The sequence below is a fragment of the Teleopsis dalmanni genome, chromosome 1 (genome assembly GCF_002237135.1).
Source record: "Teleopsis dalmanni isolate 2A chromosome 1, ASM223713v2, whole genome shotgun sequence".
Lineage (NCBI taxonomy): Eukaryota > Metazoa > Arthropoda > Insecta > Diptera > Diopsidae > Teleopsis > Teleopsis dalmanni.
In genome coordinates, this window is record NC_051846.1 from 197,589,174 (window position 1) to 197,607,206 (window position 18,033).

The 18,033-nt window shown below is 28.8% G+C and overlaps 2 protein-coding genes across 2 annotated transcripts in view; one reads left to right on the forward strand and one right to left on the reverse strand.

Annotated features, from left to right (window-relative positions):
- LOC119667029 (cell wall protein DAN4-like) overlaps positions 1-18,033 on the forward strand; it is a 299,435-nt gene that overhangs the window by 42,346 nt on the left and 239,056 nt on the right. The window lies entirely within an intron of this gene.
- On the reverse strand, positions 13,728-16,035 carry LOC119671167. Its single transcript, XM_038081703.1, has 2 exons — positions 15,649-16,035; positions 13,728-13,877 (listed from the first exon to the last, which is right to left on the reverse strand). The coding sequence occupies exon 1, from the start codon at positions 15,919-15,921 to the stop codon at positions 15,703-15,705; it is 219 nt and encodes a 72-aa protein (XP_037937631.1). The 5' UTR covers positions 15,922-16,035; the 3' UTR covers positions 13,728-13,877; positions 15,649-15,702.

Below are 18,033 nucleotides of genomic sequence, written 5' to 3' on the forward strand. Positions count from 1 at the left end.
TTTTTCGAACAGTAGTAAAACTACACAAACAAAAATTCATATTTATATCATCTTAATTAATTTAATCTTTGCCTGACCATACAGCTGTTTCGAGTATTACCATCACCAAATACCCATCATCAATGGTTTCGCAAAAATTTCTTGCATTTAATTATTCGCAAATATATTTTTAGAGACTGCAAGTACCAGGAATCGAATTCGTGTCCTGCCAGATTTTAAGCTCAGAGTCAGAGCACCTTTTATAGATTATTATTTTTATAATACATTAAGCATTATTATATTATAATATATTATTACCATAATATTGAATTTTTGATATGTGATATCTTTTGTTAAATGTCTTATTCTAGTAAAGAAAGTCAAAATTTGAGAAAACAATCTGTATACGTGCTTTTCTACTCACAGTAATTTCTACTTTGTTACTCACAGAAAGCAGGAAGTTAATAGATCTACTTAAAGAAGAAGAAAGAAAATATTGAGACCTATCGAATTGAAAAAATAAAAAAAGCTATTAAATTCCAATTATTAATATTACTTCTGGGAAGAATTTTCTCTACATACTTATATACATCAGTTTTCCGGTATGTAGAAAGCATGAGAAATGCAGAACTGTTGCATGAGATTTTAATCTACTGAAATAATCACTTACGAATAAATAACGTAGATTACAGCTATTCACCATAAAGACCAGGATGCTGAGTTAGGAAGCATGGGCAATAATTTAAAAGCAGTTGGGTAAACGAAGTTGGAGATGTAATTACTTCTACCGTTTGGCGGGTTACTTACAGACTCTATAACTGAAATCTCTGTGGTTATTGAAAGGAGTAATGAAAATAGTGAAAAGCATATCATCTAAATACAACAAAAGTTACTGGAGAGATTTATGGCCTATGACATACACTAATTTTTTGGAAACGTCTTAGATGCTGCTATGACGATACATAATGGAGGTATACTGATTTAATTGATCAAAAAAATATTTGTGCCTGAAAGTCTTAGATACAGATTTATCTTCAGATATTTTACAAATTCACATTGTAAAAAGTTGTTTTTGTTGAAGTTACCTTATAAATAGTTTTTTTTCTTTTTATTAATCTAGCTCAGACAGATTTCGGTGTTTTGATCTATAATTTTCACATCAAAAGAATTTAATTATAATAAAATAATATATTTAAGGGATATTCATTTTATTATTTTATTTTATTATTTTAGTTTATTTTTTTCATTGTTCATAGTAATTTACTTAAAATTATTTGAGATGTGTTAATTCTTAACAAAAAAATAACCAAACGAAAAAATAAAATATTTCTGTTTTAATTTAAAATATTTAGATTATTTACAAGTTAAATATTTAAATAAATTATATAAAGCAAATATTTTAAATAAATCTGAATAAATTTTATAATAAAATTAGTAGCGAAATTTACTTGCCAAATGGTTAAAGTTCTATAATTTTTTTAGTTTTTTAGTTGCAAATTTAAATATGCAATTGAAAAGTTCAAAATTAATTAATAGATGACAAAGTATTACGTACAAAAAAAAACAAAAAAAAAAAATGAATAAATAAATAAATTGTAAATATGTACACTTTTCATTATGTCAGAAAATTATTTGCTTAATTTTGTTCGATATGCTTTTATAAAAAATTAATAAAGTTTCAAAATTAATTTACATTTGCTTGTCTGCTATAAAAACCACAATGATTTTTGGTTATAGTTTATTTCTGAGTACAAAATTTATTTATTATATTGCAGGTTCTACATTAAGTGGTATGCATACTGAGTTTTTAACATTTTTAACATTGAAAATGTTTATATAGTAGTTTTCTGCACAAATAAAACAAATTTCTATTAAACTCTAAGTTATGGCGTTGGTCGTCTTAAGTCCGATGAACTTCAACATTTAACAATAAAAAAATTTCTAGTCATCTTTTAGATGACTAGTCTCTTTGATGATTAGGCTCTTCGTTTTAGATTAGTTTGCGTCCAGATCTTTTTTCTTTTCCTTCAGCACATTTGCGATGAATTGTGTGATTTTGTTCTAATTATCTGCTCGTTCTGTATTTTTTTCTACTATATTCTCAACTGTAAAGTGACCTACATATTCTGCAAGTAGTTTTCTCTCTCCATGCCATCTGTCGCAGTTGTGGAAAGTATGCTTAACATTGTCCTCGACTGATCCGCAATATATACAGTTGTGCTGCACTGTATCCATATGAAACCATATAAAACTTAAGTATATATAAACATAAACACAGTTATAATTTAAATAAATATTTCAATTCCAGGAGAAAGGAGGGAAGTCGAGGAAGTATATATAAGGCAAATATGTTTACTTACTTATTCTAAGATTTATCTTTGTCTCACTATTATCAGAGACCCAGATATCTAGGTAGAAGCCCTAACACAGATTTAAATTCAGCAACCTAAAATCAAACTAAAACAGTTAATATATTAAGTAAATGAATTCAGTGATGTACAGTGCCATTTTGCGACCCTATGCTCCTGTTATGAGTTAAAGTATATATATTCAGTATTATTTATGACTAATGATCACAAACAGTTATCATATATCGTTTACTTATTATTTTCATTATGCGTGTATTGCTGTATGGTGCAGAAGCTCGGAAAATTACTAACAGTGATGAAAAGGCGTTAGAAGCATTCGACAGAAAAATTCTGACAACGAGCATCGAATAAGATGGCACGATGAGCTGTATGAGCTATACCGCGACATTGACATAGTTAAACGCATAAAAATTCAGCGAATGGAAGAAAGAGCTCCAGCTAGACAGGTCTTCGATACGGTACCCGCAGATGGAAAATGCGGTAGAGGACGTCCGCATCTTCGATGGAAGAGCCACATACTACCAACTGACGACAGCAAGCAATAAAACGGGCTGACTGGCGACGGATACTCGACGCGGCAAGGACGATTCACGTCTGTAATGGTCAACTAAGTAAGTATTATTTTCATCATATCGTTGTACCTATCTAAAGGTACACATTTAAATAAAAATTCTACGAGTATAAGGAAATTTATATTATTATTAATAATATAAAAAAATTGTACATTTTAGTATTTTAGTGACAGTCGAAAAATGACTTCGTTTTTGTTTAAACCTTACATTTTTCAGCGTTTTTTTTTTTAAATTTTTGCCAATTATTGCATGACAATAGTCATTTTTCAAATTTTTCACATATTTCACATTTTTCCTGCCGCTCATTAGGGGAGTCACACGCAAGCGACACATTATTTTTAAATTCAACATTTTACATATTAATTTTACCACTCAGCGGTTGTGTCAGTGTCACACCTCAGTACACAGATACAGATACTATGTATATTGGTTTTTTATGGAAGTATAGTAAATGTTTCAAAATGAATTTTATTTATGCTCGACAATGTTACAATGTTACAATGTTACATATACGACATATACGACACATACGAGTAGTTACAATTGCATCTGCGTGTTTTTAGTCAGATTCACGTAAATAAATTAATGAATTTTTATTTGTTTGTCGGTTGAAGTGTTATTGGCTGCGATAATCGATGTGTGACACTTACGCCTGTTTATGTTGGCGACTGATTGCGTGAAGTGCGTGTGTAAGCAGATCGGAAATCGCATTACTTTGCCGCTTCATTAAATAAATACTTTATTCCATTTAAGGACATATTTACATACATCATACATGCATATATGTGTTTAAAATAAATATGATACCGCTGTAAAAAAATTAAGTAAATTTGATTATTCAATATATATATATGGATCAGTCTTTGTCAAATTGGAGGGATTTTTAAAAAAATCGACTTCATAACATGCAAATTCAAATACATTTTTTTATGAGCTCCTCTAATCAAATAAAATAGGGTTTTACCTTAGAGCTGCAGACCTATATGGTTTTGAGAATTTGCATTTCCATATCTTCATATCTCGGCTTTGTAAAGTTAACTGTGTTTCAAAAATATGTTTATATATAAGTACTTATAATTACAGTTAATTCAAAAAGATTTGTTTTCAAGTTTAGGTGAAGTGGACTGAGAAGCGATTCCTCCTCAATAAGCTAAAAGGCCGCTTTGATTTCACAACTCCACGTAATGGTGGGTAAGAGAATGGATATGTTAGAACCAGCCGGAAGTAATGATAAATGGAAGGATATGGCTAACACTTGTGCTGGAAATATTGCCGCGTAGGTCGAAGAGTGGTGCATCTAATAGCTTAAGCTGGTTCTAGACAAGCGTGGACATAGACACAACAGGTGTTTTGTTATCTTTTCTATGAGTCGTCTCCATGTCATACTATAGTTCAATGCTCTGTTAGAACAGATATTAAGCTAGATACTTCTGATTTGCTTCTGTGTGCCAAGAGAAGTATTAGAGGTTTTACATTTTGTATAAAATTGAGTAAGTAGCTCTTGATCAAGTTTGTATTCAAACTATGCATTGAAAATTCATGATCATGTACATAAATGATATCTGTATTCATAGGTGCTAACTCACATATAAGATTAATATAGCTTTTGAACAATTTAAACTTTGTTCTGTGGGATTGGAGAGATTTTAAAAGCTATTTCACTAACTGTATGTTATATATAAAAATGCTATTGTTTTTATATTGGTCGTGCTTATTAGATTATTCATAGTAGCTAACTCATATATAAGATTAATGTAGCCTTCTTCTAGGTTTGGAGAGCTTGTAAAAGCTATTTTACTAACTAAATATATATTTATGCTTTTGTTTTACGTATTACTATATTATTATTATTGATCGTGCGTATTTCTTTGCACTAGCTAAATCAGATATAAGATTCTTGCAGCTTTTGACCAGTTTGGATTTGGTCGTCTAAAATTGGAGAGTTTTTAAAACCTCCCTACTATTCGAATATATAATAATGCTTCTGTTTTTCTATTGGTCATGCGTATTACTTTATACATAGTAGCTAACTCAGTTTAAGATTCTTGTAATTTTTGAGCAATTTGGATTTTGTGATCTACAATTAAAGGGATTTTTAAGTATTTGGTTAACCGAATATATAGTAAAAGTATATAATAATGGCATCGAACCGGAAGTTTTTCTGTTCCGGTTCAAGAAAAAAACATTATATAGGTTCAGTTTCGGTTTTCGTTCCGGCAAAAATAGCGGTATTTTCGGTTTTCGGTTCGGGTTCCGGTTCGATGCCCTGCTTTTTAATCACAAAACTGTTGTAGAGTTTCCTTACATTCTTGTTGTTAAATTAATAAATTTAATTTTGTATCTAAATTGCACAACAATACAATGAATTTAATAATTATTAAACTAAATACTGTAGTTAAATGATTTAGTTACTATTAACTCATGTTTTAATTATGCATTTAATGTTGAATTTTGTGTTTTATTATTGTTTATTTATTAAATTACAATTAAACATTTCTTTGGGGATGTATTTAATTTATTTATTTACCCCAGAGGAATGTATACATTAATGAAATATTGCAAAATCAATGCTCAGTGCTATCCTTGGACAAAAATTTGAAATGAATATGTTTGTTTATTCAATTGTATTAATTATTATTGAATGCATGTGACCTTAAATTAAAGTTATTCTAAATAATAGTCGTATATCCGTATATCCGTTTTGTGGAAAATTGAATAATTACATATATCCATTTAAAGTTTACCAACAAACGAAATAGGTTAAATACATTCACAGAGTTCAAAGGTTATTCAACCATGTAATTTTGTATATTGATTTGAATCAGAAGTTTGTTTTAATAAAAGCCGTACGTACCCAAACAAAAGGATATATTTAATTTTATATTAGTGCGCACTTAACACGATAGACAACATCTGAAATATCTAGAATTTCAGAGAAAATTACTTTTATTCGGTTGTTGGTTGTCGGTTGTCTATAGCAAGGAGTCAAGTACTTCGTCGGCAATGGAATTGTTTGCAATGTTGAAGCGGCAAGAAAATATTGACAACCAAAAAGCATAAAAATGGAAAGGAAAAATTTAATGACTTGGCACACGTTCGTACGTGAGTTGACTGCTGAGGATAACAGATTAAGTTAACATTTCGAAAAGATACTCGTGGAGTATAAGCTTATAAGCGTGGAGTATAAGTGTGGAGTACATTGTATTGACATTGTATTTAACATTTGTAACTTTTTGACAAAACGTAGAAAAATGGAGCTCATAAATGAAACAGCATGAAGTGCTCGTATTTGGGGTAAAGGTTGAGGTTAAATGAGCTCGCGTCAAAACAAATTTATTTTAATGGCTCATTATGCGTGCACGCACAAATACAATCAGTTCAACTCATGTGCACACGGGGCGCATAAATGCAATTAAACATATCAATTCGGATAGAATTTCCCAATGATGTGCAAAACGCTGTCATTGCTATCGATTGCGGGCTCACGAACTGTCGGCACATCCAGCTCCGACATAATTATCCTTTCGAAGCTCCTGCACCTTCTTTTTAAATTTTAAGATTTGAATTTTGCTTGTTAGTGTCAGTAGCAGTTTGGTGTGTGCATGTTATTCTCATTGTCATAAACACATAATCACATTAACCTTAGTATAATCGCCTCTTTTGTATCCTTCATACAACGCGTTTCAATAAAAATTGCTTCCGAAAGCTTTAAAATCAATTTTGGGAATTAATAAATGCACAATTCGAACATTAAGCGCATTTGTGTGTTTAAAATAATCACATTTCCGTTTCCGTTTGGGAATATTAATAGGGTAAGCGTTAATAAATAAATAACAATGCATGTTCAAATCATTTAGAAAAGTGACTTTAAATAGAGTATGAGTTTTTTATAAACTAATGAGTATGAGTTTTTTTTATAAATTACATATTTTAAACTTTTTTATTTTGAACAAAAATTTATAAAGGAATTTAATCATTAATTAATAATTTTTTCTCCCTCCGCTGAAAAATTAATGCATTTATGCATTAATAGTGTACAATGCATGTAATCCTCGTTATATGATTTGTGTATAAGAAGCTTAAAATTAATTGATTAGATTCTTTTATTCAAGGGTTTGAATAAGGATTATCATATAGGTAATTACTGCCGATTTCGTATTTGCATTTTAAATTATTTACAATTGAAGTTATTATAAAAAGATATTGCGTTTAATTGAGTAATTATGTTTTTTCATGTATTCATTATACAATTATTTTCAATCCATATATTCTATTGCCAATTTTTTTTATTTTTATGCATACATGGATATGTCACTGGCAATAGACCATACGCGCCTTTCTTTTTTTAGCTCTTAGTAAATATTACTTATTGTCATTCATTATTATTATTAATGTTAGGGGATAAGGCATTGGGTCTAATGTCCCCCTTTCTGGGTTTAGAGTAAGTCTCAAAGCCCTGTTGCGTCAATAAAAAGTAGTATAAAACCTACTTTCCTGAGTTTTATTGCTTCTTCCGTAAGAATATATATTCCCAGCGCAGGACATTCTAACAGCCGATTCCTCATTCTCAACAGAATTTACAGTTTGCATCTGTAAGTATACCCAGTCTTGTAAGCTAGTGTTTTAGTTTACAGTGCCCTGTTAGGATTCCTCTGATGATTCTAAGTTTTTTTTTTAATATCTCTTGTTGTTATAGGTATCAATAAGTGATATGGTTTGTTTTAATCCTGCTATATTATTCCAGTAATCCTTTTTATTCTGGCTCTTCTGGTCAACTCTTAGAACTGATCAAATATTCAAAAAATTTGTTTATTCTATTTCGTAAAATGAAAGAATTAGAAAAACCGATTAGGACAGCTATTTAAAAATAAAATAAACTATTAATTTATAAATTAAATTAATAGTCGTTTGACTAGGTGACCATTGATTGATATAATAGCGCTATGTCTGGCGGAGGCAACTTGACGAGCCCAAGAAGGGCTCAATTCAGCAATGATCAACTAAGTAAGTAAGTAATTATTAATTTATAAAGTATGCATGATGGGAAACTCAGTAAATTAACTATAATGTATATTAATATAAGTTGCCTCAAAAGTACTGATATATTCATATCTTTGGATTTTGTGCAATACGATAACTCAATCATTTATTCCGTAATATTGCTACTTATCTTTATGTTTTCTTAATACAAAGTTGTATTGAGAAGTACATTAAAACCATCATCGCATCTCAGAAATGAAGACATACAGGAGAACTTGAGAATCGAAAGATACATAGCAATATTCCTATATGGTGAACTATTACTACTTTAATGCAACAATCAATAAAAATATTAAATAGTATATAGAGATTATGATAGTTAAATTAAATACAAAGATGTTATAGTAAAAGAAAAAAGATTAAGATAAATCTACATTTTCATTGAAATGTAATCGTGGAAAAATTTCTATAATTATTGTTCTATTGAGAAGTTACTTGCATCAACCGATCAAATCACCTTAAAAAAGGATTTATTTAAAAGTGTATACTATTTAAGTTGTTTCATGGTATTGTCATAGATATATAAATGGAGTAAAGATATCTTTATAAGAAATTTCTATAAATGAAAATTTCAATAAATGAAGCTGCCAAATTTCATCCAACAAAAGGAATAAAAATACTACTTGACCTAATAAATAGATGTTTAAAATTATTTTTATGATTTTAATATGAACTTTAGCAACACATACAATATATTTATTTTAATTATATATAGAGAAATATTATATTTAAATTAAAAAAGTATTAAAAATAACTTTTTGAAACTTTCTATTATAAATAGAACTATCTATACTTGATATTTTCTATTAGAGCACAGCAAATTATTATTAAAGTACAGTTTGAGTTAAGCTATTTTTAAAATATTAATTTTCATTATTAGTTTGATGGTACTACCGATGCTGCTGCCAACATATTTTAACTTATTTTTATCACTCCTGTGGACATTATCACAAAAACGTAAAAGTTTTTCTAAAGAACAAAGTCAACTTTGGTGCTTATTGTGCAACAAAATGAACCCTCATTGTCGACAATATTATCAGCAAAGTGCTAACATAAAAGCGGCAACTCTTCTGGCAACACTATCATCAACAGCATTATTCATTATCATTTCACACAAAAATACACAAAAATTACACACAAATGCACAAATTCATATAAATAAGTGCACATACATTATATGCGTTGTATGATTGTCAGGAACATAAAAGCATTGCTACTTTTGCACCCAACATTAATGCTTAGATGACATTGCAACAGATAGTTTCACAAAAGAACAACAACAGCAGCAGTAGCAGTTGTAACAACAACAACCACAGCGAAAAAATAGCAGCAACTCAACAGCCACCGTCATATAATCAAGAGCAGAAATAGTTGCACTATCAGCAGTCAATGAAGTTGTAAAAAAGTTACACCATTCCATTCTGAGACTTCCGAGCTGCAGCAACAATGACAGGAATATGCCTTTCTGCACTTACGCTGGGAGTACGCAATGGACAAAGTTTTTACCAAATAGGAAAATAGTGTAAAACTTAAGCGCAGAAAAACTTCCGTCAGGAAACTCAAAGCACTGCCATTCACTTTAAGTTTCCCGCTCTCAGAAGGAGTGCTGTGGGAAATGATGAAGAATTTTTTTTTTTGTTAAGAAGTACCCTCCAGTACAAGCGCAGAAGAGATGAGTACAAGTTACTTGAATTGATTAACAGTAAGCACGAGCCTGCATGACTTCTACATTAACTATAGGCATATGTTAATTACATATGCATAATGCTTACATTATTGTTTTGTATAAGAATCAGAATTATTAAAAATAATGTAGAAACGAATGCTTTATCTTTTCCTAAACTTCAATTGCATTCACAATTAGTCATAAATAAAATAGAATAGAAGTCACTGCGACCACGGTAAGTCCTTTAAGTTATAATTTGACGCTAATGGAACAGAGAACACTTAACTCTTTTAATGAAGGCTTGAAGGTCTAATCTTTTGTTCTATAATGTGACCCTTACCGAATAAAGGACATTTAATTCTTCTAATAAAGACCAGAATGTCACTTATTGAATACCTCCGAATATAAAACGGCAAGTCTTTTGGGTACAAACCCACCATTTTGGAACAAAAGACGTTTAACTCTTCTAATGGAGGCCAGTATGTCACCTGTGTAGAATTTTCGAATCTGAAAAGAAGATTTTAGATCTCAGGCAAGTATTCTCTTCCTAGATCATATTTAAATCTAATAGGCATGAAAAATAAATCTCTCATTTACTTTTAAATTGAATATTCATATTCAGATCCATCTTGTTTGGATAGCAACGCAGGGGAAATTGACAGATCATATAACTCGCTAATAGCCTCCATAGTGCTTTACCGACAAATAACCTCAGACAAATAAACTTAGTAACATCCATTTGTTTTGTTAACTAATTGTGGTTTTTGATATCTGTACATCTGAGCCGTATACATCGTGAGAAACTTAACATTTAACTATTTATGTTAAATACAATAATAAAAGCTCGTTGTGAATTTGGGTGTGGTGATCATCGCCAATTTTTGGATGACAATATTTCAATTTTGAGGCAGCCATAGAGGTAGCTGCAAAAAAGGAGCAAAGTGATACATTCTAGAATTGTGGATGCTCACAATTCTTTTTACTAGAGAACAAATAATTTTTTTAGTAGAGGGACTTTTATTTTCACATTGATACCCATTGACATCTGCCGGTTTTTTTAGAGAATTTTTTTGTAGTTCTGATTTAAATCTGACTCTTACATGCAACAATATTTAATATTAATAAAGATGTTTTATTGATTTGGATCCGTTGGCTTGGATAAGAGAACATAGAAAAATTTCTGTACATGAATTCTATTTAAGTACAGATCCAAACAGATCTTTTAAATTATTTACAATAGGTTATAGTGAAGAATACGTTACGTTATTAAACGATCACATGCCTTAGTGAACTAAAATAGCGTTAAAAATATTTAATTTACTTTCGTTTTGATTCCCCACTTTTCTAGTATTTCTGAAAGTAAAAATAATATATAAAAATAATGTGGTCTTTGAACAACGATGCATTAAGTCTGCATCAAATCACCCATAGAAGTATGTTTACACAGATTATTATAGGGAATCAAAAATTCGAACTATGCTATCTTTTCCTTTGTTTAACTTAAAATATTCAGTCGATAACCAAAACATGGATATACATATAATAATAACGAATACATTTTATATATAAAAGAGGAACGTTATTCCAAACTGAAAATATACATTTGCCTTTGTAATATGAGAATAGCATTCAATCTACAATATATAAACAAAAATTCTAATTAAAAATATTTTAATTAATAAATTAAAGAGAATTCTTTTTAAGCTCAATTTTGATATTGAAAATATAATATTCTGCTTGTTAACTGATAATGGCATTCTTCAAATAACTTTAATTTATTAAATTGCGTATTCATTAGCACTCAGTGTTATTTTATTAGAAATTTACTTTAAAATTCTGTAGCATTTTGTGAACTTTATTTGATGTACGAATTAAAAATTAATTTTTCACATATATAACAAATTCTGACATCATTCCTATCATATTTGTGTGAAAAGTCATTGGAGTTAAATTTTAGTTGCTTTTTGGATGGCTGGGTTGATCCTTTCCAAACGCCACCATCACACGAACTTTTATGAAAATAATTGCGAACACATTCTGCACATAATTATGTTGATTAAGTTTAGTTTAGTTAAAATTTGCAATTTGGACTTTTCAGTGATTTTGTAACAAAGACACAGAATGACATTTTTGGATAAACAAAAAATGTTAATTTCAAATTGCGGTTTCAATGCAGGTGACATCTCCTGGCATGTCACCTGCAGGCGCCATCACTGACGGTTTCAATATATTGAAAATTTTCAAAGAGTGTCAGCAAATGAAACTGGAATAGATTTTATTACTCAACAATCAGATCAAATCTGAATTCGGAGGCATTTTTGCCAAAGCAATTTTGACCAAAAAATTTTTGACCACAATTTGGTTAATCATATAGTCTAATTTTATTTCAAAATTTATATTATTTCAGTCTGCGTTTGAATATAAAAAATTATGCTTTATATATAATGATAATATGGTATATTTGAAGAATACTTAGTTCAATATTTAATCATTCGTTTTTTAATATATATGTTGATGGTAATATTTTATGGGGGTATTCAACATCATAATATACTATAGGATATTTAATATCATATTATTCTACAAATAGAAGTTTTACTATAGCACATTTTAAATTAATGGTTAAAAAAAGAAATACAGAGCTTCAAACTCCTGCAAATGAGAAAGCTAACAATTTAGCTCGGTTGGGTGCTTCCCTGGATGCGTACCGGTTTATATTACCATAGAGATCATTAAGAGAAGTACTTACCTCCACTTTCTTCAGCTTGCCAATAACAGATGGAAGGCACTTAAGTCATATGCTACTTCCAGGTTAACATGGTCCACTTATAATAAAACTAGATTCTGGGAACTTATCAAAAGGAAGCCATGCACAGAAACTCCTCATAATCCTCACTTCAGAAGTTCCAGCTGATGGTAGAATTGGAATTTTCTTCTAAACCGCGGACTGACTTTACAATGTATCAGTATTTATAATACAAATCTCTACTAAAGTTATAATACACAGGCTATAACATTTTTATTTCGTATATATATTTAGAGTCGCCACCCGAAAAGTATAGCACTATCTTGAAGAAACGACAAAAAATGGTGAAGAAAATTATATAGCATCTTTTTGACTAATTCTATAACTAATTTAGTATGTACACAAAGCATGTAAGCTGATAATATAATAGGAATATAATAGAATATATCAGTAGTTTAATCAGTGGTTTCCAATATGACCTCAATGTTTAAGAATAATAAACTGTATAATTATTATAATATGTTTTATACATCTCTCGTATAATGTATTATAAATTGAATGTACATATTATGAGCTATGTTGGGTGTATAATTACTTGAAATTTTTTTGTGCTTATTTTCTAATAAGTGAGGTCTGAGTGAACAAACTACAGGTTGTGTGTGTATACTTGTTAAAATTGATTTACTGTCCAATTACAATCATCTCGCGGACCACGTGTAGTCCACGGATCACCGGTTGAGAATAAATTAAGATAAAGTTACTTTATGCATTATGCATACACTTTATTATATACTTCATAGAGAATAGGATGTATAGATATTAGCGGTACCCGCAGCAAAATATGGGTCCACAATACGTATTTAACATGATTAACTTAAACGGAGATCTAGAATTTTAATATTTAATTTCAAGTAAATATTTGTTTCTAGTTAGATTATGTTTTGACGATAGAATCGTATAGAATATAAATAAACAGGGTACAGCTCCCAACGGAGCGGAGCACTGCGACTATGATTGATTCTTTGTGCTACAACAGACCCTAACCGAGCAGAAGGCATTTCGCCTTCCGAATGAAAACAAGAATGTCACCCGTTGAGGACCTCCTAATATCAGAAGGAGACAGTAGTTCTCGACCCAGTGACCTCCTCCTAGAATTGATCAAGACTGGGCAGTCACAGAGAATGTGACTGGAAATTTTGTTTGCTTCTAAGCAGAGTCGACAATCTATCTCTTCGGACAGACCCAACATTAACACGATACTTAAGTGCAAAATAATTAAAAAATTTTTAGTAAGATTGTTTTATACAAAAAATTTTATTTTTAATAAATTAAATAAATATAAAAAAATTCGAACTTAACTTGTTATGTACTTCATATATCATACATCATACTTAACAAAAATGTATACAAAATAATTTAATAAATTAAGCTACACACTATCTTAATCGATTACGATTTATTGTATCAGATAAACTGAAGTGCCCTGCACTTTCAATTGCTCGACTCTGTAAGAAAATAGAAAAAAACAAAAAACATTAAAATAGTAGAATAGTAAATAAATATAATTGATTTTATTATATTCAATTTTGCAATGTGCTTAGAGCAGCCATAAAACCGGCGGGTGTAATAAAAATATTTCCTATAAGGCATGAGTGTTGATTATGTTTGAGACCTCGAATCGAGTTTGATTGTTTGATAAAAAGATAACATTTTTAAGGGCAAATAATTTTGGTTTTAATTTTTAAAAATTTGATACCCAACAAAAAAAAGAAAAACAAAGCTGAAGAGTTTTACTATGTGAGGGGGGCTTGTACGGAAATCATAAATATGTGTTAATATAGTTAAATATAGAAGACAATTCATGAGGACTTCAAAAATATCGTCTGGAAGAGAATTAGTTTTGTTGATAAATAAAAAGAGTGAGGAAATAATTTTGTCAACAATAAGTTTGCCGACTATAAACGTGCTTAATTAATACTGAAAGTAGATATGTCAATAATTTTTAGATTTTTATTTCTTTTTGCTATATTCAGATAAATTGATAAATATTTAACATAACACGTTTTTTTTATAATTGCAATTTCATATTGATAAGTAGTTTTAATTCAAGATAATTGCTTACAGTTCAGATAGAATTGCAGTGATTATTCTACAAAACATCTGCGAGTAAAAAACACATTCGATTGTTTTTTGTATATATATTATATATATTACAAAATTGTGTTAGTTTAAGAGCAATAAATTTGAAATCGATTTGAATTCAATGTGATTTAATATAGAGAGCTGCTGAAGCTATAAAATTCACAAAGCACGTCTTAAAGCAATTAAATAAAATACCGCATGGAAATAGTAAAAATGAACAAAAATATTCGTTAAAAAAATTTCTTTTTAAAAAAATTACAAATTGTAATAAAAATTAAAAAAAAATTAATTGGAAATATTTATGATCGTCATCAGCACTACAACCAATATCCAAACGTTGTCAAATAATCAATAAATATTAATAATATACTCGTGTGTACATTAGCTTGGTTGAAACTTTTGATTTCTGATCAGATATATTGCATTATGTCCGATTTTGTAATGATTTGGAATATATTGGAAATCTTACTACATAATCAATAAGTCAAATAATCAATAAATATTATGAATATACTCGTATGTATATTATCTTGATTTTAAGTTCTTGAGATATATTGCATTATGTCCGATTTTGTAATGATTTGGAATATATTGGAAATCTTAGTACATAATCAATATGTCAAATAATCAATATGTCAAATAATCAATAATTATGAATATACTTGTATGTGAATTATCTTGGTAAAAATTTTTTGATTTTTGATCAGATATATTGCATTATGTCCGATTTTGTAATGATTTGGAATATATTGGAAATCTTAGTACTTAATCAATAAGTATTATGAATATACTTGTATGTGTATTATCTTTGTTAAAACTTTTAAGTTCTTGAGATATATTGCATTATGTCCGATTTTGTAATAATTTGGAATATATTGGAAGTCTTAGTACATTTAGTTCAAGTAAACAAAACTTGGCAAATATCTCACTTAGTATCTCATTGCAAAATAATTCTACAGCACCCCGCCGTCTTATCACAAAATAATTTAATCTCATTTAATGTGGCAACCAAAGTTAATTAATATTTTTTATATTATGAACTTCACTGATTTTTATTTTTTATTTTTATTTTCTGTTTTCATATCAAAAATATTTGTTATGTAAAATTAAAAGAATTTCTTACTTCCGACTTACTTTGTCATTTGGCTCCTTAAACTACGCTTAGTAACTATTTTAGTTCATTTTTTATTATTTGCCAAAAATTATAGCACGTCGACACCTCTCACGATGATCTCGCATCTGACCCTTCGGGCAGGGTTTCGAGCGTTTATGTGTTACCAGGAGTTGACCTGTACGTACTGTTGGATTTTTATTGTAGAATATCACTTTGGATTCCACTGGCGCACAGAGATTACTCAACAACGTGACGATTACGAAAAATATGCACATTAAATATTTTGTTTGCATTTTGAAGTATTTAGTTATTTATTTTTATATATATATATATGTATATTAATTGTAAATATCTTTTTTATTTAAAATATTTGAAAAATATATTCGAATAAGTGGTCCGTCGTTCGCGTGCCGTTACAAATTGATTGCAAATACCAAGTATCTGACTTTTTTATAAGTTGCTTCGAAAGTGATGGAATCACCTAATCGATAGCAAAAATTCTAGATAAGATAAAAATTTACAGTGGCGGTATTTGAATTAATAATAATAAGATAAATATTCTATTATTTTATGTAAGCGAAAGACAGAATTGATGTTGAACGACTTAGCTTCTAGAGAAATTTGACATTTTATTATGAAATATATAATATAAGAATCGTTCATTATATATTCGTTTTTAGAAATTATTTGTTTAAATAATTTTTTTTAAGATAACATACATGGAGTTTTAAAAAACTTTTTTTTAAAAGAATAAGAGACATAAATTTTCAAATGAATTTTAAAACAATATATTTTTTCAATCGAACTCCCTACGTTTCTCGTACATTATATTCTTTAAATAATGTTTAGATGGGTATAGAGATAATGGTTATAATTTCATACAGCTAATAAGAGTTTTGGATATCAGTATTTCGATATGGATTCGATTTAATTATAATTAAGTTTTTTCGATCTATTGTTGCCAAGCAGAACAACATTTTTTACATGAGGTTAATGTTTATTGACTGAAGAGGTAATAGCCAATAGTAGTTCTTACTTGTTGTATAATATAGTATAAGCAAGGTACAGCATGTACATACTTGTATTTACATACTTGTACATGTAAATTAAATATCAAGGAATATAGACAAAAAAAAACAAGTCACTGAAAGTCACAACAAGTTTTATTTGTCGGGATCTTATTCTATTAGTCGTTGTGGTTGCTGATACGGATTAAAAAATGCGTGAGTTACAATAATCTGGTCAATACCAAAATGGCTTAAATTCTTTTCATTATGATTTCTTATAGTACAGTATTGCTTTCAAATCTTTATATAAATATAAATATCTCTTTTTCAATCCAGTATTAATAAGAAGTGAAGAGTTCTCATTACTTAATACAGACTCTTTAGAAACATGTAACAGTTGTATAATATGTGGATAATATCTAATAAGCTTTACTTTACTTTATTTACTTTATATAGACTCTTTAGAAAGATAAAACGGAGGTATAATACATGAATAATAATATTATAAGCACGCAAATAAAAATATATAGCATATAACGTATAATGAACGTTTTATAGCATGGCACATTAACAGAAACTGTAAATCTGTTGAAGTTATGTTATTAACAGTATGTTTTACATACTCTGGAATATTTTGTTACTACCCAAATATAATATATAAAATTAATTCTTTTTTATTATTGCTGCTGTTTATTATTATTATTATATTATTACTAATTATATTATTATATATATTTATATATATACATATAAATATTGAAATTTAATAAGAATAAATATAAAAAATATGAGGGAAGTTTTTAAATTTCCATGAACTTAAAACTTACGTATTTGCTAGCTGTCGTGAATATTGATTGAATGCTTTATAAAAGTTTCAATATATTTTCTTATACATTAAATATCAAAGGTTACAATTATTATTAATTACATACATATTTTTCTTGGTATTCTAAAAAATAAAACAGATATGATTCAATTTGATGATTTGGCACTATAAACAAGAAATGCAATTAAACACTTTACCGTCACTGCTTTGCAAATAGTTAAATAAAACCTTTACACATTTAATTTGTAAACGTATAAATTCCTTAGATAAGATATCAATTGCTTCCGCGCGTATTGTCTACATTTCTATTTTGGTCAATTATTCCATGATTCGTGTTTATTTTTAATGACGAAATTTCTTGAGAATTTCTAAAAAATCAAAGGTGCAAAATTATATTCAATTCCTGACGATCGTTCGTGTTGTCACCAAGCCAAGGAAAAAAGTTCCCCATGTCATGAGTTCATAATCTGAAATATAGTGAGTAAACAAACTACAGCCTGAAACTATGCAGTGATTTTTATTTTTGAAGTATAAATTATGTTCCACATGCTTAAATGTACTTAAGTTTTATT

Coding starts and splice junctions, on each gene's coding strand:
- LOC119671167 (XM_038081703.1), bottom strand. CDS start 15,921: ATGCAAACAAAATATTTAATGTGCATATTTTTCGTAATCGTCACGTTG.